Source organism: Chanos chanos, chromosome 5, assembly GCF_902362185.1.
Source record: "Chanos chanos chromosome 5, fChaCha1.1, whole genome shotgun sequence".
NCBI lineage: Eukaryota > Metazoa > Chordata > Actinopteri > Gonorynchiformes > Chanidae > Chanos > Chanos chanos.
Genome location: NC_044499.1, coordinates 14,332,512 through 14,358,763, shown reverse-complemented (window position 1 = coordinate 14,358,763; position 26,252 = coordinate 14,332,512). Strand labels below are relative to the sequence as shown.

At 40.6% G+C, this 26,252-nt stretch overlaps 3 protein-coding genes and 1 pseudogene across 3 annotated transcripts in view; 3 read left to right on the top strand and 1 right to left on the bottom strand.

Annotated features, from left to right (window-relative positions):
• The window catches only part of arhgap45a (Rho GTPase activating protein 45a), a 15,850-nt gene extending 9,925 nt beyond the window's left edge, over positions 1–5,925 (top strand). Inside the window, exons 11-23 of the mRNA XM_030773265.1 lie at positions 1–151; positions 574–711; positions 1,418–1,605; positions 2,033–2,154; positions 2,296–2,394; positions 2,839–2,937; positions 3,051–3,214; positions 3,348–3,536; positions 3,724–3,861; positions 4,204–4,442; positions 4,682–4,916; positions 5,173–5,236; positions 5,463–5,925. The exon at positions 1–151 is cut by the window's left edge and continues 29 nt beyond it. Coding sequence (XP_030629125.1) covers positions 1–151; positions 574–711; positions 1,418–1,605; positions 2,033–2,154; positions 2,296–2,394; positions 2,839–2,937; positions 3,051–3,214; positions 3,348–3,536; positions 3,724–3,861; positions 4,204–4,442; positions 4,682–4,916; positions 5,173–5,236; positions 5,463–5,803 — 2,167 coding nt within the window. The 3' untranslated portion in view covers positions 5,804–5,925. The remainder of the gene's footprint in view (positions 152–573; positions 712–1,417; positions 1,606–2,032; positions 2,155–2,295; positions 2,395–2,838; positions 2,938–3,050; positions 3,215–3,347; positions 3,537–3,723; positions 3,862–4,203; positions 4,443–4,681; positions 4,917–5,172; positions 5,237–5,462) is intronic.
• Positions 5,926–8,141: 2,216 nt separating this feature from the next.
• Positions 8,142–10,257, bottom strand: LOC115811174 (DNA-directed RNA polymerases I, II, and III subunit RPABC1-like). The gene is made up of 8 exons (XM_030773266.1): positions 10,130–10,257; positions 9,867–10,041; positions 9,544–9,659; positions 9,365–9,445; positions 9,183–9,241; positions 8,810–8,888; positions 8,573–8,648; positions 8,142–8,278 (listed from the first exon to the last, which is right to left on the bottom strand). The coding sequence occupies exons 1-7, from the start codon at positions 10,184–10,186 to the stop codon at positions 8,583–8,585; spliced, it is 633 nt and encodes a 210-aa protein (XP_030629126.1). The 5' UTR covers positions 10,187–10,257; the 3' UTR covers positions 8,142–8,278; positions 8,573–8,582.
• Positions 10,258–10,549: 292 nt separating this feature from the next.
• Positions 10,550–19,438, top strand: gpx4b (glutathione peroxidase 4b). Its single transcript, XM_030773492.1, has 7 exons — positions 10,550–10,632; positions 12,624–12,718; positions 16,908–17,052; positions 17,829–17,980; positions 18,630–18,654; positions 18,860–18,919; positions 19,084–19,438. The coding sequence occupies exons 1-7, from the start codon at positions 10,567–10,569 to the stop codon at positions 19,114–19,116; spliced, it is 576 nt and encodes a 191-aa protein (XP_030629352.1). The 5' UTR covers positions 10,550–10,566; the 3' UTR covers positions 19,117–19,438.
• Positions 19,439–20,383: 945 nt separating this feature from the next.
• Positions 20,384–26,252, top strand: part of LOC115812199 (golgin subfamily B member 1-like) — a 34,306-nt pseudogene continuing 28,437 nt past the window's right edge.

Genomic DNA, 26,252 nt, shown 5'->3' with positions numbered 1-26,252 from the left:
CAAACAGCAGTACATGGCTCGCTGTGAGGAGTATGAAAAGGCACGGACAGTAGCCAATAAGGTGGAGGAGGAGCAGGGTGGGGCAGGAAGCAGTTCCACCACCAAAGCTCTGGATAAGAAGAGACGTCTTGAGGAGGAAGCTCGCAACAAGGTCAGCTGACTGACACAGGAAATGACTAAAGTCTGCAGTATCTGTGCTGAGAATTTGAAACCAGGATTGCAAACATATAATGAACATCATGCCGTTACGTTACTGTGCGCAGAATGTCGCTGAGAATTGTGTAATGCAATCATTTCAAAATGATCTTTTCCAGCATGACTTGTTTAATCACTAAGTGGTTAAACATGCATATTTGTGTCGAGCCATTATGAGTTTTGTTGTTTTTATTGTTGTTTTTTTTCTGGGATGTGTACCTTAGAATGTTTCTGGTCTATACTTTTAGTGCAAGTTCTCATGGAAGTGTAATTGAATTTAGAGTAAAACTCAAGATAGCGAGGTGACATAGAGTTTGCGTGGAGTGTGCGTTGTCTTGGTGACTGACGTCCCTTAGCCCTGTGTTTTTGTCATGTTAGTCAGAGGAGGCAGAGGCCACCTATCGGACCTGCATTGCCGATGCTATAACTCAGCAGGAAGAGCTGGAGGATGTGAAGGTCAATGTGTTGAGACAGATCCAGGAGGTCATCAGAGTGAGTGACCAGACCCTCAGTGCTGTAAGTTTCCTTACCACTCAACCACAACCCAGCCTAGGCAGGTGGCTTGACCACAACCCAGCCTGGGCGGTTCGCTCGACCACAGCCTAGCCTGGGCGGGTCGCTCAACCACAGCCTAGCCTGGGCTGGTCACTAAAACCCTGCTCTTTTCCAGAAAGTCATGCTCCTCATTATACTGATATCAATTACGCTTTGGTGTGTGTATTACACCATGAAAACAAACAGACATATGTAATAATGAGGTGGATTCTCATGATACCAGATGCCTGGTCACATTATAAAATGGAGTTTACCACTTTAGGCATTAAACACAACACTTTTATTCCACACTGATGTGTCTTTGCTGGTGGAGGACCACTCTGTCAGGGTTTCACTTCTTTGCAGATCTAACAAGAACAAACCTGCTAAAAATATGAAACCAATATGTGGGCTAAATAGCTGCATGTGATGGCAGGTGCTCTGTTTGCTAGTTGACTTAGTTTCTTAAAGAGGCCGATGTTATTATTTCCAACTTGATAGCTCACTTTTGGAGAACCGCACACGACATATTGAAGGGCTGTAGTTACCAATCACAGACCGAGACCTTTAATCATATGGCTTCTCTAACTGGAATTGTATTATTTTTTTCCTTTCTACCCTCATTTTCTTTCTTTTTCTCATCCCTCTCTCTCATCCCTCTCTCTCTCTCTCTCTCTCTCTGTCTCAGTGTACTATCTCATATTACCAGATCATGCATGTCCAGACAGCAGTCTTGCCCGTGCATTATCAGACTCTGTGTGAGAGCTGTAAACTCTATGACCCGGGCCAGCAATACGCTGCTCATGTTAAAAACCTCCAACTCAACCCAGAGCCAACTGTACAGTACTGCTTTGAGCCATACACTGCCACCAACCAGTAAGTCACATCCATCTCACTTAACCACTCTCACAGCAAAGCGAGGGATAATCTTAACAGAAACAGCAGTTTTTTATTTTAAAATATAGCATCTGCTAGTTCAGCAACACTTCAAAACACCACGATACAGCTATCATTGTTTATTCTTATTGTAGCATTTGTGTAAGTTGTATTTTGTAACTCTTCTACTGGATAAAGAATATAGTTAACTGAGTCCTGCAGTTTTATTGTGTGTCTTTTGCCTCATGCTTGTCACATATCCCACAGTTGTTGTTTTTTTTACCATGATACGTTTTGATAATATTGATCTTTGAGATTGAGTTTAGATGTGGCTGGACTATTTTTCATCAAAACTCTTGAACACACCAGGATGTAGTGTTATCATATATGAGGAATGATTGATGAATCCTTTTTCTCTCGCTATAAGGCAGTCCACACGGACTCGTAATGACAGCCTCAGTAGCGACCACCGTCAGAGCAGCTTGGAAACTCCGCCCAGCTCTGGGGAGGCGGACCATGAAGAAGGAGGCATGGTTAAGCAGAGAAGAGGTCAGGGTCGATTCGATGTACATATGCTGTATTATTCTCATAAAACTTAATTGAAAGGACAAACATTTTCTCTTTTATAACTGTCAAAATTGTCGACGGCAACACGTGAACACGACCACATTTCTGTTTTGATGGCCGCAGGCCGGGATCACCAGGCTCATAAGTCTTGGCCGGCGACGCTGAGTGACACAGACAGCGTGGGAGGAGGAAGTGGTCTGGGAACCCCTAGCACAAGCACAGGTACTGACACAGTCAGTTCAAAACACATCTTAGTGTGGATTCAGTTAACGTCACTGAGTTCATTCTGAATTAAGTCTGACCGTAACCGGTAGGCGATTTGTGGGACGATGAGGGGGGGATGCCATCCCCCTTGTTAACCTGCCATCCCCCTATGTACTCTATAGAGTAGTGTCAGTGACCATTGGGCCATCCCCCCGTTAAAAAAAAAAAGCAAATCACCTACTGACCGTAAGTCTTTGAGTGGAGAGTGGAGGTTTCACAGTTGATTCCAGAATCACGTTGCAATGTAATGATTATGTAGTTGGAATGGCTTGATATATTCTTGGAAGATGCTGTGAGGCCTAATGTCCAGTGCAGGAAGGTCTTTAGTCTAGTTAATGTGAGATACAGAGAATCAGGCTCTCTCTTGTTGAATAATCTGAATTATTGTCTTCTTTGTTTCAGGGGACATCACAAAACCTCCAAGGCCCATGTCAGCTGGTACCTTATCATCCAATGAGGACTTAGATGAGAGAGATGGGAACATGACCTCTTTTGAACAGAGTGAGTTTCATGTTGAATTGTGTTTCGCAATCTGTTTCTGTTGACTTGTTGTGTTGAATGAATATTTTTGTGCGTGTTTGTTACACCTCTTAATGAACTGAGCTGCCCTGTAGGTATGAATGGCATTGAACCACAGACAGTGGCAACTACTGGACCCTTTAGAAACGTAGGACTGTCCAAGGCAGCTAAGACGCATCGCCTGCGCAAACTCCGCGCTCCATCCAAATGTCGCGAGTGTGACAGCTATGTGTATTTCCAAGGAGCAGAGTGTGAGGAGGTGAGAGTCTCTCTCTATATAGAGAGAGTTTCATTTTCTTGTCCATTTACACTGTGTGTTGCATAAGTTAAAATGTCTGTGTTGGGAGGCAGGGAGAGTTAATATGCTTGTGGCTCATATGGTTTTATTACAGTGTTTTTTGGCCTGCCATAAGAAGTGTTTGGAGTCTCTGGCCATTCAGTGTGGCCATAAAAAACTACAGGGTCGTCTGCAGCTCTTCGGCCGGGACTTCACTCACGCTCTGCAGGGCAATGCGGGGGATGTGCCCTTTATCATCAAAAAGTGCATCCAGGAGATTGAGAGGAGAGCTCTGAAAATGAAGGTGTGGAAAAGAAAGGGAATGAAAGAGAGAGTGAGAGGAATGACAAGAGCTAATGAATGAGTGGACTTTGTTTCTTTTCTTTTTTTTTTTTTTTTGTTCTTTCGCTCTCTCTCATTCCCTCTCTCCGTCCTGACTCTTCGTCTCCGTTGCCTGCTCGCTGATGTGAGGTGAATGTGTGTTTCTGTAGGGAATTTACCGTGTGAACGGAGTGAAGACACGGGTAGAGAAGTTGTGCCAGGCCTTTGAAAACGGAAAGGAGCTGGTGGAGCTCTCTCATGCTTCACCTCACGACATCAGCAACGTGCTCAAACTCTACCTCAGACAGGTAAAGACCTACATCTCAGACAAGTACACAACTCCACCTCAGAGAGCTAGGTGATTCGATCTTTGACAACCTTCCTAAGAGAGGCAAATGATTTTACCTCTGTTACATAAAATAATCACATTCAACAAGTAAATGACTTCACTTCATCTATATTAAATCGAGAACATTTATCTCGATTGTCTTTTGGTTTGTCAGAATATCTCAGTGTCCCTTCAATCAGCTTTTTTTTTTAACTGCATCCACATCCTGCTCGAGCATTTAGACACCTATACAGTGCTGTGACACTATGATCAAGATTCACTATCTGTGTCTCTCTCTCTCTCTGACCTTCTCTGTCTACAGCTGCCAGAGCCCATCATGCCCTTCCGCATGTATAACGATTTGATGGGGCTGGCCAAGGAGAGCATGCAGGGCGAGAACAGTGAGGGAGGGGAGGGAGGCAGAGGACCAGAGCTGGTGGACCTGGGGCCACAGACAGAGCCAGAGGTCCTTGTCCTGGTGCAGAAACTGAGGGAGCTGTTACGGGAGCTGCCTCAGTCCAACATTGCCACGCTCAGATACATCATACGACATCTGAGAAGGTCAGTACCATCTGAGACCAATGCTGCGGTCGTGAATGTAATGGCGTTGCAGCTAAAGATCAAAGTAGTTTCATGGTAATTGGTCTGCATAGGACTGCTTTAGTCAAATATTTAGTGTCAGATTTCGAATTATGTTCAGCGTTCAAAAATCCATCTCGCTTTGTGTCTCACAAATTGCTTTCACTTGAACTTCACCTCCTCACTCTCTCTCTCTCTCTCGGTCCCTTTCTTTCTCCCAGAGTGTCTGAGTGTGAGCAGGACAATAAGATGAGTCCAAGTAATTTGGGAATTGTGTTTGGACCCACGTTAATGAGACCCAAACCGACGGGCGCCACCGTGTCTCTGTCCTCCCTGGTGGATTACCCCCATCAGGCTCGCATCGTAGAGGCGTTTATTGTTTTCCAGGACGAAATTTTCTACTCAAATGATACCAGTGGCTCCAGGCCTGTCTCATCTTCCTCATTCACCTCCCAGAACCTTAATCAGGTAAGAGGGAAACGGACAAAAAGGTGAAGAAGAACGGGCCCACATCTTGTGTAGGGTTTTTTTTTTGTATGCATCTTCGAGCACAGTTAAATATTAAAGTTAAGGCTATATTTGGAAATGTATGGCGAATAAGAGTGATGAAGAAGAGGAGAAACCAGCTTTTATGTTAGAATATTTTACATCTCTTGCCTTTTTGAGGTGGTTAGTGATACACTCTCTCCTGTAGGCCTGTGGTGAAAATGGTGGCAGAGGTGGAATGAACGGGTGTCAGGACGGAGATGAGGAACAGAGTAGAGCAGACGACTGTGGTAAGAAATGAATACATTATATTCCCATGTCCTATTACAGATAACATCATTAATAAATACAAAATACATAAGTCATGTCCACATACAAGATATTGTATCGAATTAACGTCCAGATATTGTACTGAATTAATTTTTTAATGAATTTATTTATTTACTGATATTGTGTTTATTAGATGTTCTCTTCGGCACTAACTTTTTGTTTGTTTGTTTTTTTTTTCCACTTCAGGTCTCTCTCTGGGTTCATCTGGTTCTCGAGAGCGCTCCCTGGATTCTGATTCAGAATTAGAAGACACGGGGAAGGGTGGTCGAGAGCGCCCCCTTCTGATCAGTCAAGGAAGTGAGACCAGCATAGAAGAAGAACAGCTGAGTCCTCGGATCAGTCTGGACCTGAGCACAGCTGTGCCAGAGACCATTCCTGAACAGCCTGCCAGCACGGAGACCACTACTACACAGCCTACCAACGCAGAGACCACCCCAGCTCATCCTACCGACACAGAGACAACCCCAGCTCAGCCTACTGGCGCAGATACAGAGACAACACAGGCAGAACAAGTCTCTGAACAGTAGAGAACAGGCCAGTATGTCAGTCTGAAGGGTGAGGGGGAATAACAGCGTCTATCAGATTTCTATGTTAAAGTTCATATTATTTACAGTAATAGATCAGAGCAGAACTGGAACATCAGTTGCTCAACTGGAAAAAGAAAAGCACAGGGCCCCGTCTCTATTACATCAGTGTAATAATAATAATAATAATTACTATGAAAAACAGCCCGTTGAAATACCAGAAACTTAGCGCTAAACGATCAGTGCTAGTTTTTTATTTTTTCTCTTTTCGTAAAAAAAATGAATGGGCGAGTCAATTCAGTGTCATTCACACACGTGGTGATTGACAGAATGGCTTGCGAACTTGACTGAATAAAAAAAAATGGGTTAACTTCAGTATATGTACAGTAATCATCTCTATTTTAGCTGAGTGTTTTCATAACACTGGATATGTAATAGCGACCTCTCTACTGAACTGTTTGTTGTATTTTGTAGAATTTATTTATACATATATTAAAATGGTGCACAGGTGAAAATGATCACAATAATGACAGCTATATGAAACATTAACTATTGGTTCAGGTGTTTCTTTTAAAACAATTTAATTTGTTGAATCCTGATTTTTTGGGATGGTTTAAGATGATTCCTGAGAACCCAAATATTGGCTTCTAAGAATACTTTGTACTGATATAGTTAAAACAACTCAAGCTATACAGATCATTTGTGATGATGTGAAAATACAAAAAGGTGAGAAAACATCTTTACTGATTCCCTGGAAATTACCTGTGATTTCATATATTTCAATGAAGAAAACAGATAATTATAATCATTTTCAGTTCTCTACAACAATAAGTTAAATACTAGGTCTCTCCTCTCTAAAATATATGCATGCACTTCAGACAACTGTGTTGTATGGGTTTAATCTGGAATCTTCCATCTGTTGCCAAAGTCTCATGCAAAGCACAGATAATGTTCTGGGTGTACTTGAAAGTAGTGTAAAGACATAACAATGTTATAAAGTTCCTGTTTGGAGTTCGACAGTACTTGTCAGAATATGTTGGGCTTTCATAGTTATGATATCTTTATGTTTACTTTTCTGTGTGTTTGGGTGAACCTAGCTGAATATTGTTGCACTTTGTAATGTGTATGCAAAGAGAAATTGTTCTGTGCACTTAAAGGCTGTCTGTTCTAGGTTTTATCTGTAACATGCATAGTCACAGCACTACTGCGGGTCAGTGTGCTTTTGTAATTAGTGACCATTCTGCTGTTCTGAATATGCAGACAAACTGTTTTTGTATTTTGAATTGTCTTGTGGGTATTGTCCAAAGACAGCTTTTAATTATCTTTATAATACACTCGCAGTTTTGTACTGCAATGTTTTTGGTTTTAAAACAAACGCATTGACTTCAATATATTCCTTTTGCTATGTTTTTCTTATCACCATAGACTCAATATTGAAAAGCTGTTGTTATTTTTGTTGTTGCTATAAAGAATTTTTATTCATTTGCATAGCCTACATAGTGGTGATGACACAGTTAAGCTCACACTGGCTAGCCCTAAAGTTGTCTGAGAGAACTTTAATGAGATGAACACGTAATTTCCACTGCCTAACATGTGCAGCTCAGATGAAAGTTTATACATACATTCTGAATGAAGACCGTAACAGACCACACAACTTTGGTCATGCACGAATATTCTAAATGAATGATAATTGTTTAAAAAAACCATGGAGTTCTCCATGTAGTCCTGATTTCAAATACAAACTCTAAATGGCAATGATGTGTGAAGTGAAGCCTCTGTCCACTCACAGGGATTTAAAGTGGCAAAAACTGTAAAGCCATTTTGTATAACTTCACAGTTTAACAACACGTCACTGTCAGGATCAGTATCAGAAAATAAGTCTCAGGGGTTTGTGTTTGACCTCTGTCTCAGCTCATAGAAATGTAAAATCTCACAAGTTACAATGCAACAGTAAAGTTACTCTGGAAAAACTATATTGCCTTAAATTATCTTGTTCTAAAATAAAAATAAGTGCATACCACTGTATTTCATACCTATCTGTCTTCATTATTAAAAGCAGTCATTCCTAACATTTGCCTGTGTTTGGTGTAAATGAGTATGTTAGTTTGAGTACAACTTTCAGTTTTAGAAAAATCAGAGCACTTGTAAGTGCATGAAGTACTCACATGTAACGGATGTATTCCACATATCAAACCACACAGATGAGGATAAAAACAGCTGTCAAAAATTTTAAAAATACATTTAATGTTTAGGATCACACTTATACAAAGAAACCATAGTGAACAACAAAAACACACAAAAAAAATCAGACAATGTACTCTTCCAAACTTTATAAAAGAAACCTTTTGCTTCTGCTCCTGATAAAATACTCCTGATAAAAAATTGTTTGCTATTTCTGTAATACTTAATCCAAATCTCTGTGAAATGGTGGTGACACTAGTACATCTTCCAGAATGTTCTGGAGCATCAGCAGACAGCCTACAATCACAGAAAGTATTTGGTCAACTCCTGTTCATTTCTGTCATGTCTAGAGATACAGCAATATTTGAAAATTAAATTTGTGTTTAATCAATGTAAGAACAGCCTAAATTAATACCATAACATGATCACAAAAAATAAAATAAAACAAAAACAAAAAAAGATTGACATGTACACATACTGTGTTTCACATACATCCAAATGATTCCCCAGAGAAATACCGAAATGCAATGTGAAAGTAACAAAATTTTCGTGACGTCAAAGCGTGTAAAGATGCTGCTTCTGATTACTTACCTCCACTTCATCACTGGACAAGTCTGTATGTTATGTATCTTCCAGCAGTTTCACTTGGCCTAATGATCTTCACTACCTATCAGTGGGAGAACAGAGACTATGAAAGTGCATCTTGAGACACTTTCACAAACACCTCCTGTCTAAAATGACATCCTGAAAAATAATCTGAATAAAAGAACTGAAAAGTTGTTTTTTTTTTTTAATTTGGTTTCTTTTATGGGAGGCCATCACGCTTACCTGTGCTCTTTTCAGACCAAAATAGCGAGCCACTGGGTCTCCAGCCTGGATTCTGGGTAACTGGCTTTCTTTCAGTTTACTAAGCATGGTTCAGGACACAATATTCGGTCAGTGACACTGTTAAAGCACACGCAAATCTAAAGGACGGGACTGAAACATGACCTGGAATCAGTTTTCAGGTATACTCTACGATAAACCAATGGTTTTTATCAAGGGACCTAGTGCCCGTCACAGACGTAAACTGCTAATGTTCACTTTCAGTGCACAGAACAATCACAGCTAAAAATTTCACACTACTGCGCATTTTTTGACAGCTAACCGGTGCTTCAATCCATCGTTAAACAGTACAACAAATATGCATCAGTAAGGATACTATCGCGCAAGAAGCTCTGTCACTTCCTCCTTGGTCATCACTATGTGTTCAGGTACCAGCTGCAAAGACACAGGACATCACATGTTACAGTTCTGTCACTCAAACTGCTCCAAGCAGGATATTCAAGTACCTACGATTTTACCGAAAGTATGTTACACAACAGACCAGGTGAATTCTCTCACCTCATGCTCTGTGATGTTTATTAGAAGTTCTTGCTGAAGAAACTGTTCAAGGATATATTTAGGGGCCATGTCAACCAGAGACTGAAATAAAAACCCAAATCATTCTTAAGTTTGAAGAAAAAGAGGTCATTTCTGTAATATCTTCGTCTTTTGTGATTATATAAAGTTATGTATCTCACCTGTTTCGCGGATGGCGTCATGCCCATCTGTACTACAATGATGGCGCGTGTGATGTTCTCCTCCTGCATACGCTGGCAGTACATTTTGATGGTTTTGATGCCAACTTTTGCTTCCTCTATAAAACAAACAAAAGACAATGTTTCTAGGGGGGAGAAAGGTCTTCACGTGTATATCTTGTACTACTGTGCTAAACTTTATCTGACAAACACTTTAACTCTCTTTCTGTAATGGTCCCTTCACTGTTAACTGATTACGTTTTCAGTACCAATCACACTGCTTACTGTTTTGAGTGAGGTGGTTGTCTATCATTCAACATACGTACCGGGAAAGAAGACAAACATTTGGTCTGTTGGGTCGTCGTTGTGGGCTACAAGCACGGTGAGGTCGGTCCGTCGTGGGCGACCCTCACTAGGCTTATCCCCAAACTGACTTTTAAACTCATCCAAAGTTTGATCCAACTCATCTTGTGTCACCAAAAAGCCTCGGTCATGGCAAAGCTAAAAAGTTCAAAGGAACGTTACACTGCGGCACAGCTGGATACAGTAAGAAGCGAGATGGTCAGTATCCTGAACAACTGCTACCTACCTGCATAATCGTTTTCCGAATTTTCCACAGTCGGTAAGTCTCCTCTTCGTCATCCATAATAGCTTTCAAAACCTTACTTTAAATAACTAAATAATTAAATTCAACTGCAACCCTCACTTTCTAGTACATCTCCAGGCACACTTCCGGAAAATCTCTTTGCTCATCGCGTTTGTCGGATCCATTAGGACCCTAAGATGTCTAGATTTTTGCCAGTAACTGTTTAAAAAAATCTAAGATTGAAAACGCTGGAAAATCAAATGGAAGATTCAATTAAATGCTAATGACAAATCCATACACTTATACAATTACATACTGCATGAGCTTCTTAGTTGTGCGATTGAAAACTGTATTAAATCGGTAAAAATATATTTGATAGGCCTAAAGGACTGGGGGCGGGTCTTTGTGGGGTTAGTCTCTGCCGTTGCTTTGCCCTGATAATGTGGTTGCTCAAACGAGCACTTGTGATTGGGACGGTAGGTGGCCGAGGAGTTGTCAGAGCCATGGTAAGGAAAATGCAGAGCACCCTTTTCACAACGCATGTAACAATATCAGATAATATTTGAGTGTTTTAAATAAATAACACCCACATGTGCCAAGATCTTTTTTACGTAACGACATATCTCCAGGCATGGTGTGTTTATTTATGTCTACTTTGTGTCACACTAAATCTGCTCCGGTGGTGAAACAGAAGCTAGTTTAGCGAGCTACAGAATGGAATTAGCTTGTTGGTTTATTCAAATTCATACCTAATAATTTCATATTTTACCATGTGGCGAACTTACGTTTTAACCACTCGTCAAATTCATGATACCCAGCTTGCACAGCTACAATTAACGGACAAAGGGAACTATACGAAGAAGCAAATTTAGCGATTAGTAAAGATTTATAAATCTCCGCACTGGATAAGCATAGTAGGCTGAGTCGCTGTGCTAATTGAGTTGTTAGGAAAGCTTAACTGTAATGATGGGAAATGCCGTCATACAGACAATACTGTTGACACCCGCCTTCTAAGATAACAGCGTCGGTTTTAAACAATCACTGTTATACTGGCTCGAGTAGCGATCTTACTAATCTTTCATTCAAACGTTGAGCAATTGACAGATGCATGGAGGAGCTTTTACAAATTCAGCTGGACAACTCTGAATACTTTGGTTTGACTTACAATACCCCTCAGTGTGTGAACAGTAGACTACTTTTCCTCTTGAACATTTTGAAGTGGAAATGAATTTGTTCAGATTACCGGAATTCTCTAGGTTTCATTAACGTGGAGGATGACCTAATCCTTTCACAACTCTGCTGCTAAGTCCTTGACCTGCCAGTTTAGACCTGATAAATATACTATTTTTGTTTGAAGTAAAAGTGTTACGCCGATTGATATGATTCTATATCATGTATATGATGACTGTGTGCTAAAATACAATCATATTTAGCCGTGGAACTGTTGTCTTGTTATATTCACAAAGTAATTTTTTTGAGTCAGGACTCCACACTCTTACCTGAATAGCCTAAATTCAGTTGGTACACCACACCCAAGACTAAAATAGCGACTACTGACACATCACCACATGACCTTTGCATATTAATCAGTGTGGATAAAATCGGTGTTGTTGTAGGATCAATAAATAAGTTGCAGTCTATTTAGTGTGGTTGATACTCCACTCCTATCGCAGTATTGTCAGTATCAGGGTTTTATTGTGTTTGAAGCCTGAGTTACTGCGGCCTGATTTCAGACTGGCCTTGTACAGGATTCATGTAGCATTTGGTTTTGTTTAGGTTTGGCCAGAGCCAAACACAGTCTCTGTTTTGCCGGAAAGCTTTGTTAAACCCTGGATTAGCGTTAACCTATTAGTTGAGTATTACCTTGCGAAATTTTGACTCCCATGGACGCCGCACAGTATCACAATGTTAAATTGATCTGTCGTCAGTTAAAAGTTAAAAGAAGATTCCAATTATGAGTTCACCATATCTATGAAAAGCATAATTTTGTGCTCCTTGTTTATTTTACCTTTTTAAACACATGCAGCGTGTAGGAAGGGATCCTCCAAACTGTATCTGTTTTCCCCCCAATCCGCCCTCGTCCTCTGGTGTAATCAGACCCATCAGCAGACAACCCATCGATGGCACTGATTTACACTACAAGGCAGTGTAATCTGTATTTAGACTATTTATTGTCAAAATTTCTTCCACCTCACTTTTGAATCCAATGGTCTTGATCAGCTGAAACGTTGCACTGCAGTGCCATGATCTTAGCCGGTGAATATTAACTAGACGAAGGAACGCACGAGAAGGTGCAGTCCAAGAGAAATCTCTGTTTATAGGGGTTGTGCCCTCAGTTAAGTAAGCTTACATGTTTTTTCCCCATGTGCATGTGTTTGGTTAATATGGACTGCACTGTAACATTCCTTTAACTGATATTCCTGATCTCCCAGTGACTGTTTTCTTCACCTTTGGCCAGCTTAGTCCACATTTCTCACTCCCCACCCTTCTATTACAGTGTGCGGAGGCAAAAGACTGGCAAAGTGCCAAGTCTATTTATGAATTCTCGGCTAAAGACATTGATGGGAATGAAGTATCTCTGGAGAAATACAGGTGAGTAGTTACTGGTACCATTTTAACAGAAATAAGTTTTTACTTGTACAGATCTGCTCCCTGAGAAAAAAAAATGCGCTGTGTTTCTCAACAATTATACAGACCCCGGTTTGAAAATATGCTAAGCAGACTGATTAAATGTTACTTTTGTACTAATGTAGAAAATCTTTTCTTTGTTTTTAATATATTCACCACTCTGCCCTCAAATAAGAATAGCCTAGCTGCAGCTTTTCCGAATGTGCTTTTTATGAGTAACTGCCAAAATAAAAGAACAACATGAGTTTATGGGGGAGTCAAAGTACAGTGAACACACAGGTTCCTGTGTGGTTCTTCAGTTAAGCAACCCAGACCATGTTTAAATTTTGGTTGTGGTTACCATGGTTACAGGAGGACATCCCAGTGACTGAGAGGGTATTCTTGTTTGGACACATTTTATTCATTTATTTATTTCTGAATATTTATTTTCAGTTTTCAACAGTACATATTTTCAGTACATCCTATGGACAACATAGTTTCAGCCACTTTTATAAGTACAAAGAGTCAAGGGAAAATAACATTTCTAGTAATAATACATATACACAGCCATAGGAGTCATACCACGTTATGGTGCTAGTCATCCTGTAGATAAACTAATGCAGGGTTTCAGATCCTATCAACTATAGCTGTTTTATTATTGCTAGAAAATCCAAACCTTTCTAATACAATACATTGACCATTTCTCTGACCCACATTTCACATGCTGGTGCAAAGTCCATCTTCCACATAAGTGAAACACGTTTTTTTTGGTTTGTTTTTTAAAACACCATACCAAATGAAATAGCCCGACTCTCAAATCTATTAGCTATTGAGAAGATACTCGTTCCTTTTAGAATGGCTATAAGTGGGTTTGGTTCACAAATGTATCAGAAAACATTCAAATATATTTGTCCAGTACCACAAAAGTTGCTTCATGTCTTAAACGAGTGTGTTAATGTATCATCGGATGTTTTATATTTATTGCAAAGTGGAGATATCTATGGGACGACCCTGTTTAACCTGGTTTTTGGAATGGTGCTGTCCATGCTGTTGTTTAGACTGTACCAGGCTGTGTCTAACATTGATTGACCAGTTGTGTATACTACCGAGACATTCTTCTCAGAGCCCGTCCAGCTTAGTTGCACATGCCCTTTAAAGTGCGCTTGCATCACCGCCTGCTTGTCTACCCAATAGAAATAAGAAACTTTCCCCTGATTAAGTGGATCAAATTTGCAGATGTCCTCAAGGGCTCCATGCCTAGACTTATTCTCAAAATGTTATATCTGTTTTCTGATGTATTCTTGAATCGGTGAATATCTGGAGAAAGTTGACGTTAGAATGTTATGTATTCTCTGAAGCTGTTCAAATGAGGTAAAGTGCCAGTCTATGGATAGAGCCTTCACATCTCTAACATAACATTAGAGGGGTCTTATAACAGAGAGATGACTCTAAAGATAGCCCTGCTGGACAGAAGTAGGAGGCATTGGCTGGACCCCTTTTACACCATGAGAGAACATCTAGATATGCTGGCCAATAGTAAACCTTAAAAGGGAGTAGACCAAGGGTTCCCGACCTTTTTTTTTAGCTGGTGCCCCCACCTTGATTTCACAAAAAACTCGAGCGACCCCAATCACTCACAATGTAGACAAAAACTCGAGCGACCCCAATCATTCACAATGTAGACATGTTTTGATTTGTATGGACTACTTTGAAATATTATGTTAGAACAAACATTCATTTTACTTTTTTGAGCCTCTTCCTCCCCAACGTGTCTTTTTTTTTATCATTTCAACGGCAGCTGGCAATATCAAAATCTCTTCAGTGGTGTGCGGGTTCACGGCCTTTGCAACACTTCAAGCGATGCTTTCAAGCTCGCTCATTAACCGTTATTGCCCTCTTGAAGTGTATTTGCGGCTTGTTCAGCTCGATACTTTTTTTTTTTTTTTTTCGAAAAAAGATATTGGCTAGCCCACACATTTTTTTGTGTGTGTGTTGTTTTTGAAATGTCCTTTAAGTTGGTTTGGTTTCACGCTGTCACTGGATAGCACGTTTCCACATAGGACGCATGTAGGCTCTGTACAGAGAGAGATGGGGCTTTCATGCCTGTTTGTCTCTGAATTTGAAATGCTTTTGCCCAGCCCGAGCAAGTAGCTTTACAACACTGACTGAGGTTATTGAGTTATATTCATATTTCAAGGTAACAGTCTTTCTCAGCAATGCTGTTGTTTGGGTTTTGGGTTGTTTTGGGTTCTGCGATTTCTATTGTTGTTAACTGATTTTCTGTCTCAGCCAGTCTTGCTCATGACTGCTTCTTTCCTCCTACCTCATATGCAAGTGTATGTGCTCTGAGAACGGTTTCCATGGTCTCCCAAAGTGTGGAGTCATACACATTATCATTGGTACCCAAGTGCCATGGTATTTGTCTGAAAGATACCGGCAAACTTCTGGGACTTTTAGTAGGGACTTATCTAAAGAGCGGGTATATTCCCCTTTATCAGTATTCCATTTGAGATGAAGTTAAACAAGGCTAACAACAACAAGACCCGCAAAAATAATCAGCCCTGGAATAGGATTGACCAATAGAAAAATCTTTATTTTTCGGGGTAGAATAACCTAGAAAAATCTGTTATTCGTTGCTGAAGATTGGCAAGAGATCTTTTGCTCTTAGACGTATATACTTGGGGTCATTGTCTGTCTAAAACAGAAAACACATTATTAAAAACTGCTGCCAATAATTACATTGGACTCAGACCAGTAGGGCTGCACCATACGGAGAAAATATATGACGTGCGACAAATTTGTTGGATATTGCAATGATGATATGAGATTCAATAAAACAAAGATGAAAGTGTACAATTTCAGTGTGTCTCTGATAGTACGTGCTGTAAGCGTAGAACCTGGAGATGAACAGATTTGGTTTTGTTGAACTGAAAGTGATGACACAGCTTTGTTCTGTTCCTCCTTTTAGGACCCACAGTTATTCGTCATGTTTTGCAAAAGTCTCTCTCATAACCAAAGTATTGCCACATGACCATATACTTTTCCTTCTCTCCTACCGCTGCTCCACGTACGTTCTCGTTCTCTGTTGTACCTTCAGGACTATTCAGTTTAATAGTACTAGACTCTCTGTTTGTCCAACTCTAATTATTAGGGGTGGGTATCTCTCCTTCTGATCGACCAATCGAATGGTCCGACGCATGAAAGATACATTTTAAACAGCCGGTGATTCGATACAATGTGATTAAGCCCTGTTTTGGTGCAATACAATGCGGTTCAGTGTAGTGCAAACAGTTCAGTTTAATCTTACCGTATTTCTGATGCTGGCGGAAAGAGCATATCTTGCTGTCTTTTTCTTAGCATATCATAAAAATCTGTCAACTTGAAAAAAAAATATTTTCAAAGAAGCCCTCTTGTATTAGTGAGTTGCAAGTATGTTTATGGCCTTGTGTTCGTGCACAATGCATTTGTTGTTGTAAATTCTGTGTTGGGGGGGGGGGGGGGGGGGGTTCCTTTGAGGACTGGGAAGACACACCTCCCAGTGAAAGGAGGAAATTAATTTGATAACATTTCCAAACAATGTTAATAAAAAGCGATACCTCTGTCATATCATATATCATATCATATGTTTAAACAAAGGTAAAATAAAGGCACACAGCAAGAAGACTTCAGTCAGTCAGTACCTGGCCCTCTAATGGCAGGTCCTCTTGTTCCTGGGCCTGTAGAGATGCTGCCTTAAGCTAGTCACCTGGGCAGGTACACATTCTCCTCCAGGCCTGCATATGGACACTGAACACTAAAAGAACAAAAAGTTAAGTGTTGGCTCCAGTACAGAGTACAGGTGGTCACTGAATGGTTTGTTAAGTGTGAAAATGATGTAAACCGTACACTGTGGTAGTGCCAGTTACCAGATCTCAGCCCAACTCAAAACTTAGGGAACATTCCAGAGCTTCATCGGCACCATCAACCAAACAAACCAAAAAAAAAAATGTGAATTTCCTGTGGAAAAATGGTGTTAAATCCGCCCATGTTCCAGACACTTGCAGAATCTAATTCAAGGCACATTTTTGCTGTAGCCCAACATACTCTCAGGAAACTTTGTCCTTTATTGTGGCAGTTACCTGTATGTTCAGACTCCTCACTGGTTAATATAACCAACTTATCTTTCTGTGTCTAGGGGCCACGTCTGCATCATCACAAATGTGGCCTCTAAATGAGGCAAGACTGGCGTAAACTACACTCAGTTTGTGGAAATGCACTCCAAATACGCTGAGAAAGGTTTACGCATCCTGGGGTTCCCCTGCAACCAGTTTGGAAAACAGGTACAGCCAATGTTTGGCCTCTGAGACAAGAAACACACATAGAAACATAAACAATGACAATCTCATGTCTAGCACATGTCATGGACACAGGTCTTAGAAATCATGAGGAATCTTCCAGTGCAGTGAGCACTTTCTACATGATTTGTAAGTAGGCCATAAAAGTAATGTTGAGTGGAGATTTGTGCTGAGGAGGGACAATAAGCTTCTCAGTGGTGATATAGCTAGAGCTATTAATCCCCAGACAGAATGGGATACGGCCAAAGCAACGGGTCAGGGACATTACACACACACACACATAACCATAACACACACCAGTGTGATTGCTACAGCACTCAGATTTTCAGTCCAAAGGAGGAACTAACTTTTCTGTTGCCTGGAACAAGAGACTGAATGATTTTGAGCAGTCCTATGTCATATTAAGGTGTCTCCGTATATTCCTATAATATTCATGTTTTAGTTTTACCAAATTGAGTGGAATTGATGAGCAGCATTATTCTATAAACTGAATGCCTGAGTAAGCATTGTCAGGTAGCCACCAAGGAGGATATCATAAACTGACATGCCCTGTGCGTGACTATTCCATCAGACCTCAGAGTCTGTGTATACAGCAGTTAAATTAAAATAGTGTTGACAAGGGTTAGCCCCTTAACCAGGGTACTAAACTATCAAGTTTAAATAGTGGCCTGACTTTAGTAGTACTTAATCTCCCAGTTTTCAGTGCTTAAGACAAGTACATCACATTTAATTTTCCTCTCCTGTTTTGTCGCTCTGCTCAGGAACCTGGTACCGAGGCAGAGATCAAGGAGTTTGCCAATGGCTACAATGTAAAGTTTGACCTCTTCAGTAAGATAGATGTAAATGGAGACGGAGCCCATCCTCTATGGAAGTGGATGAAAGATCAACCTAAAGGCAAAGGCACTCTGGGAAAGTAAGTATGCTTTTTTGGGAGGGAGAGGGGGAGGGTTATTACTGTCTCTGTTTCCTTTTCTCCCCAAAATGGCTGAAAATGATGTGAATACTTGGGGTAGCAGGCAGTGGTTGTCTGGAGTTATTTAATTCAGTTCAGTTATAATGAATGAAAGGAGAAGTCTGTTTGACACTTTAGTGTCGTGGCTGTCATTGTTGAGCTGTAGGCTTATACACTTGCGTAAGCACTGTGTAACAGATGCCCAGAGATAAAGATCAATATCAAATGGCCGGTTTCTCACACCTTAAAAGTATTGGAAAAACTACACACTTTTATCAGGAGCTGTTACGGGGGTTCAGATGGTGTTTTAGACTTACCACGCCTCAGTAAGGGAGTATAAACACTTAAGATATGTTTCAAAGTTCTAGAAATTATTAACTGCAGAGACCATTTCTATGCATTTCTCTTTATATATATATGCAGTGTCTGTGCAATATGTATCATTCTGGTCCTGTGACCTCCAACATCATAGTTTATATCAGGAACAGCGCTAGTCTGTTCTGATGCCTTTTACATAAGAGGAAGCTGTTGCTAATTTTTGATTTGTTTTGTATTGGTCACTGCTGACTGTATAATGTATTGTAATTAATGCTCTGTTTTATCTTCATAGCAACATCAAATGGAACTTTACCAAGGTGTGTAATCTGTTTATTACATTATCTGAATCTAGTGAAGTAATACATGGACCATTACAACATTTTGATAGGAAGCCCATGTGTAGTACACTTTTCCACAGAAAAAGTATCACTCTTTGAATAACAACATATAATTTGATACAATGCTTTCTCCTTTGCATAGGATAACTTATTTTAATGTATTCTCTCCATTATTAAATTTTAGTTTCTCATTGACAAAGAAGGACATGTGGTGAAGAGGTATTCTCCAATGGATGATCCAGTTGTGAGTCATATTCATTTTGTTGCAGAAACACACAAGTTGTTAATTATGTACATGATCTTCTTTTGCATTTATTATTATTGTTATTATTACTATTATTAATTTGTATAATATACACTCTCAGTGACTGAATGATGGTATTAATCCGTGTAATTTTCTCTCTCCAGGTCATTGAGAAGGAACTGCCAAAGTACCTGTAGTACACATGTGCTGATACAGTATCTTTCCTGCAAACTCACCGTCCTTAACGTCCATTCAAGACCCCCCTCTCTCTGGTGGACGACTGGGCATTTGTGGGTCCGCTCCCAGATTTGTGACGGCCGGTCTGTAAACCTGCGTAGCAGAGAGGATCGGCCTGATGACCCAATGTGCATACTCCTGGGAAGATCTCCAATACCCAGACTTACCACCAGAGGGCGGGCTTAACCTATTAAACCCACAGAACAGCTTGTGTCATGTACCTTCTTACTTGAGAGTATTAATTTCCTTTTGTATTAATCATGGAATAAACTGAGGAAACAAGATTATTTGAGTGTCTGTTTCTATGTGTGCAGTTATTCGAGTATTACCAAACTGTGGGTTTCGCAATAATGAACATAAAATATTTACATAAGTAGCCTATTGTTAACCTCGTACACTGACGCACCGCGTTAACATGACAGACTACACGGAAACAACTTTTCAAAGGAACAGAAATTTTCAGAGATTCAGACCTCTTTTCCCCCCCGTAAAATATGCTGTTTTGAACATAATATAGTTCAACATTTGATAAATCATAGACGTCTCGATAAAAGTGGGGAAATGCAGTATTTTACTGTAGTCAGCGACGAATCTCGAAGCAGATGCCGCTCTAAGACTGAGGAGTCCATAGAGGACGCATACTGTAGGAGGCACTATTGGACTACGCTGACATTGCTGCAGTAATTTACTTGACTCATACCTAACCTTATATTCTTTCACTTTATTCTTAAATGTCACTAAGATACATAAAAACATTTCTGAAAACATTTTTTGTAATGGGTTCATTTCTTCCCCGTCTCCTTTCACGATTCTGTGGTCAGCACAGAGAATCGTTTCAGCATGTAGGATAACATGCCTACATTATTTACCGGTGTCTATGTCAGAATCATTTATTTACATGGCTCATTGTAATCGACCTGTATATAGTAATACAAATCCATTTTGTCTGACGTCATTTGAAAGCTGATGCTAGAGTGACATCGCAAACCTGCCTGGGCATGTGACGTAGCTGCTGGCGTAGAGGGTCTTCGGTGTACTGGGACACATCAACCGCATTTATGGCAAGTTGGAGATGTGTGATCGGATGCGCAAGATTCAAGAGCTAAACGAGGACAAACAGAGGAGCCTGCTCGTAAATATGTAGGTTTACTGAACGTTGTCCAAATGACGGGGGGTGCGTTATCACCATATTCAGCTTAACCACGACGCCCTTGTCATCTGGATTAAATGGAAGGAGCGTCGAGGCTCTGTGAGGCCGGAGGAAGCTCGTCGTCGGCTGGGGCCGCAGCGGCGGATGAAACGGAGAGTGTCATTGGCTTCAGCTACGGGATGGACGGAGGAGACTCCGGTGTGTATTGATTTCTCACAAACCCTGTATATTGCGGCCGTTCATTAGTGTTAAGTAACAGGCACCAGGAATGAGTTAAACCTTTACATCATGGAGGAGAACTGGAAGTTATCCGCGTAGTTTTCATTCTGATGTGCCCTCTCCTTAATGAACTGCACTTTCTGTTATGTCAAATACTTAACAAATACACGTATAAATTGAAATGTTAAGGATGCTCAGTGTATAGCCCATTCCGTAGAGGGAAAATGATCTTTAGACCAGTTTGACTACAGTATCGTTGTCGGACCTATTTAATCCGCGTTTTGTAGCCTACCTTCGGTAATTAGGGTTCTGTTTGTCGTCGATTTATTAGTATAGTATTAGTACAGTAGTTTTAATTTTCTCTGTGTGTTTGTCCTTTTCCTTTTTAAGAATATCTAAATTTACTCTCATTGCCTTCAGCCGTGTGTCAGTAACATATGGTCCTGTTTTTTCATTTATTGGTTGTTTATTTATTTCGGTTAGAATTGTCTTACTAAAGCAAGATGCTCTACCGTTTTGAGATAGAGAATCTCAGAAAGTACTCCAAATGAAATGCAGCAAGTACAGAGGAAGAGACTGCAAGGCTCCATCACCATAAGAAGTCGCTCAGTCCGTCTTCCCTTCTGTCTTTCTCTTTCTTCTTGTTGAGAACAACATGAACTGGGGAATTGTCCTGCATTTTCCCCGTGGGGCACAGCTGGTGTGGGTCTGTCTCTCTCTCCCTCTCTCTCTGTCTCTCTCTGTGGCCATCCTGTGGGGCTTGCACTGCATTCTGCTGTGCTGCATACACTGGGTGATTTCTGGAGCCTGCTGTGCTGCTCTGTACTGCATTGATAATCTTGTTGTCAGTCGTTCCTCCCAGCTCGCAGCACACATGCTCACGTGTGCTCCTCGAGTGAGGTGTCACATATTTGAGTAGCAGGTTGTGTGTGTGTGTGTGTGTGTGTGTGTGTGTGTGTTGAAGGATGCAAAAGGGTGTGTTTTGAAAACAAATCGGGTTGCCCATCCTCTTCTCTACCACGTGTATTGTGTGTTGTTCAAAGGAACTGTCCTGTTATAATGCCTGTATTTATGAACACAGATTTTTATTTTGACATTGATATTACCAGCGCATAATGATGCAGGCAATCTGATGGAATCTGTTAACCGCAGATCACTGTAGTCTTCTGAATCACATTGTGGGACCATTGAAGAGTAATAGCCAGTACCCTGCCCGATGGGCTTGTTATCACCATCATACTTTTGTTCTACTGACTATAAACTTTTCATGAAAGTCAAAATAATCCCAGCTTGTAGTGCACCGTTTAAAGCACAACCATAGGTTTTTGTCTTCAGTACTGATTCTTTTTAGGGAACAAATGGAAAATTCTGTTCAGTAATCATCGTTAGTCAGCAGCGCTATGGTAACCCAATCAGAGTGCCTCTGTGAGAATGCTTCATGAAATGATGAGGAAAATAAGAGCTTCACAGTAGAATGAAAGAGATGAAATAACTCACACCAGAGATGAAATTGCTCACACCGAATCACGTCCACATCAACACTGTGTCTTTCATTCAGCCTACATTCCAAATCCAGACTGCTGCCTTCCTCACATGGAAACAGTTCAAAGCCAGTTAATGAAATTGCAATGGAGCTCGCATTGTTTCACATCACAGTCAGTGTGCGAAAATTTCCACAGAGTTGATAATGAGCTTTCTAGCAGCCACTAAAGGCAGTAGGCTCTTATCTGTTTGAAACAAATATTTGCCACAAAGTAATTTCCTTTTCCAGTTTTCCATTTAACCACATTTTATTTACATATTTCAATCTGTTTGGTGGCGTGTCCCTTATCTGGTAACATGTAATACGTCGTCATTGAGTGTGATAGACAATCCTTAACATCCAGATCAAACCTTCAGTTCTGACAACGCAGTACTCACTGTGTTAATTTAACTTTTTAGATTTACATATAAACTCTCGTAACTGCTATGATCATTGCCAAACAAACAAACAAAAAAAAACCTGAATTGATGTTTTCAAATGCAAAAGAACGCATTTCACCTGGCACACATACCCACAAGAGGAAGCATCAGAAGAGTGAGCCAACATTACGCGAACCAAATACTTGAAATGATTTTGACATATGCTCGAGACATGACAATTTGACTTAAGGGAGGAGCGTTTGCAATTTCACAGGAATGATCCTCAAGGTTTCAGACAAATGACAGGAACGTTTGTCTAGGAACTTAAAACAGAACACCCACTTTTAATCTGCGTGGCGTCAGTGAAAATTGTGCGGCAAAGACAGACACGAGCAGGCTATACAGGGTCTCACTGTTCCCAGAGGATCCTTTGATTAACGTAGCATGTTCTTACCGCATTCAAATGAACAGAGAGCATGAGAGAGAGACCATTAATAGTCTAATGTCATAATAGATTGTGGAGTCCCACTTATTATCTCTTAGCAAGTGGATGAAAGCGACTGGGAGCCTTTAGAAAATGCTTTTTTTTTTTAAACTCCACAGGAAATTTGTCTCTAAAGATACTAGACTTTAAGTGTATAAAGAGATTATTATTTTTTTTTCTGTCCATTCAGATTGCTTATGTAAGTGGAAAACTTTAACAAAAGGGGTTGTTATGTCATTTGCACTCTGTGAAATGTCCAGAAACGAAATCAGTGCGGATGTGGTGAATTCTCAGCGATTTCCTACCTTCAAGGTCTCTGCTTTTGGACTAGCTCGGGTTCTGAATGTTCCTTCACGGTTGTAAAGATACAAACATGTTATTCTAAGCTTTGTTTTTCCATCTCCATCTCCATATCTCTCTCTCACTCTCTCTCTCACTCTCTCTCTCTCTCTCTCTCCCTCTCCCTCTCTTTCTCTCTCTCTGACTCTCTCTCTCTCCCTCTCTCTTTCTCTCTCTCTGACTCTCTCCTTTTCTGTCTTCCTGTCCCTTCCCTTTTTTCTATTTATCTTTCTCAATGCGTTCCCCTCGTAAATGAATTGGCATTTTCTCACTTGTGCCGTTGAAAATCTCTCATGGCATCACACCGCTGTACAATACTGTGATTCAGCCTCAAACATAAACTCACCCCTCTCTTTTAAAACCCAAGCACACCGCACTCTGTGTCGCACGTGCATGCACTGCTTGCTGAAGAGAACAGCCAAAGGCTTCTTTTGTGCGACCTTGACCTTCACCGTTTTTATTTCTGTTCCCTGCTTTGCTTGGCTACGTACAGTCCATTTGTCTATACACAAAGCATTAAGCATCACAGATGTTAAGATGTACTAATTGCAGTATTAATACGGTCACAAAATGAATTATTCCTTTATTCTTTTGCTTATATACTATGGATAGAAGAAAAGAGATGGATATCTCTGTCAGCTTGTTGAAAATGTATGGTTGTCTCAGGCTCTGTCCTTCAAGCCTTTCAGAGGACTGTGTTGTAGAACCCTGTGTTGTAGTGTATTGAGTGTGTTTCTAAATATTGATCCGCTGTGAGCTGTTTGAGTGTTCTGATAGAAAGCTTAAAACTTAATAACATTAAATTGAAACTCTGATGTTTGCGAGAAGTAAATGCTCTTGAACTCATTAAATATGGATGGACTTTGATGAGGGGAGAACATTTTAACTTTGTGTGATGACAGTGCTGGGCTGTAGTTCATTACGACCTTTAAATAAGTGTTTTAACTAAAAACGTGTAGATTTATGTCTGTAAATGATTTGTTTTGTTCAAAAAAAGGATGAAAGTTCACACGAATCACTTCTCTCGAGTAACGTAGGACGTTTCTCAGCTTTCATAAGAACGGCAGACTGCCGTTACCTCATCACGAACGCTGTTAGTGTGATTAATACCACCCTCAACCGTTACACACATAAACACCGCCACATAAGTTAGAAAAAAAAAGAAAAAAAGATCAGGACAGAGTGAGCTCTGGAAGCGCCACTTCCCTCCTCTGTGCTTCACAGCTTTCCAGCTGCAGGGGGATGAAGCAGCTTTTTAAACTCTCTAATCAGCTTAGCCGATCGCCGCGGCTCGCGTGCAACAGCTGGACGCCGCTGACTGACTTGCTCCTTGACTCCCATAGAGTCTATTAAATGCACACTCAGTGTTGCGTAAGGCTTACGTAAGAGCGCGCTGAAGACGGGCGCCTGTGGCTTTTAGGTTCCCATAGAAAGCATCTCTCTCTCTCCTTTTTTTTTCTGTTTTGGTTTTTTTGTTCTTTTTTTGGTAACAGAAAACGTTGACTGTTCTCATATGTCTCCATCTGCGCTCATGATTAGGCTGCCAAAGCAGCGTTGAAGCTTTTTTTGATCACATCAATCAAAGACACACACTGCTGTTTATGTTCTTGATTATGTTATTGTCTGCTTAACGTTCTCCCTCTCTCTCAGCTGCAGGAAACCAGAGAGAGGCGCGTACAGTGAACAAGTTGTTAACAAGCAGAAATTACAGGGAAAAGATGAACTGAATAAAACACAGTTTGCAAAAAATCGATGGTGATTTTTGTTCACTTGTTTTTTAAAGCTCTGGTTTATGCATATGCGCAACCATCTGGTTTGCACGGAACATGACGTATTTTGTACGAGTTATCTGTGAAAGACAGAGAGATGGTGTTGGGTGTGTGAGACTCTTGGATTATTGGTGCACTTGAGTTGCATAAGGAGACATTGCTGCAATGTTATTTATTTCTGGGTTGTGGATGGTCAAGTGTTGTGGGAAGGAATTGTAGAGATATTGTGCATAAAGACATAAGGCTGATACATGAACCAGGCTAACGCCATGGCAACCGGAAACAAAACAGCTTGTATTTCTTTATTACGCAATCGCAGGGTGGGCCGAGGATTGATGTCTTAGTACCTGCTAAACTCAAAGGTTTGAGGGTGTAACCAGCAAATTACAACACATGTCATGAATAATAATAATAAAAAAATTAATATCTAAACCACTTCATCAATAATTGTCTTTCATTTCTTCCCTCTGACAGTTTATGACTGCCGGTTATGGAAATTCACTGTAGAATGTCTGTCTCACTCCAGGCAAGCGTTCCCTCCCCATCTCTCAAGGCACACATGTGCACATACACACACACACACACACACACACACACATGCACAGAATATCCAGACTAAAATATGTAGCATTGCAGCAGGACATATTCTCTCCCTTAATTTGTTGGGAAAAAAATGAGAGAAAAACGCTATTAATGTCTTGTTTCCAAGTTTACAAGGCCAGTGAAGGTATTGCACTTCCATTTTGTTTCCCTGTCTCTTTCTATCACTCGGCCGACCTGTTTTGGCTGCATGGCTGGATTATAGGGAACAGGAACTGGAGAGAGAGAGACCATCAGAGAGAGAGAGGGAGGTAGATTAGCACATTCAGCCATGAAATGTGTTTTTCTGTCATTTAGAGCAAGCGCTTCTCTGGTGCTCTGCTCCTCTCTCGCTCTGTCACACAGATTGAACATATAATATCCCCGGTCATTCGTTCAGCACTGCTGTCGCACTACCTCAGGTGAACTGCGTGACGGATTTTCATATGATTATTCCTCTGAGAGACGACACTAGGTTAATAATATTGCGATACACATATTTGAATTGAGTAATAAATAAAACTAACGTATGATATTTCACAGACCTCTCGGGGGAGAGAGAGAATATTTGGAACCGATTGAGACTTTATGTTATAGATTTATAAAATGACTGTCCCTTTATTTGGTTTACAGAGGTTCAATAGAGAGCCCGTT

Bases quoted from the DNA above. Each gene is read 5' to 3' on its own strand.
- LOC115811174 (XM_030773266.1), bottom strand. From the start codon at position 10,186: ATGGATGACGAAGAGGAGACTTACCGACTGTGGAAAATTCGGAAAACG. The intron at 9,446-9,543 runs GTGAGATACATA...TTTTTATTTCAG, and splicing joins TGACGCCATCCGCGAAACAG to TCTCTGGTTGACATGGCCCC. The intron at 8,649-8,809 runs GTAAGCGTGATG...TCCCACTGATAG, and splicing joins TTGGTCTGAAAAGAGCACAG to GTAGTGAAGATCATTAGGCC.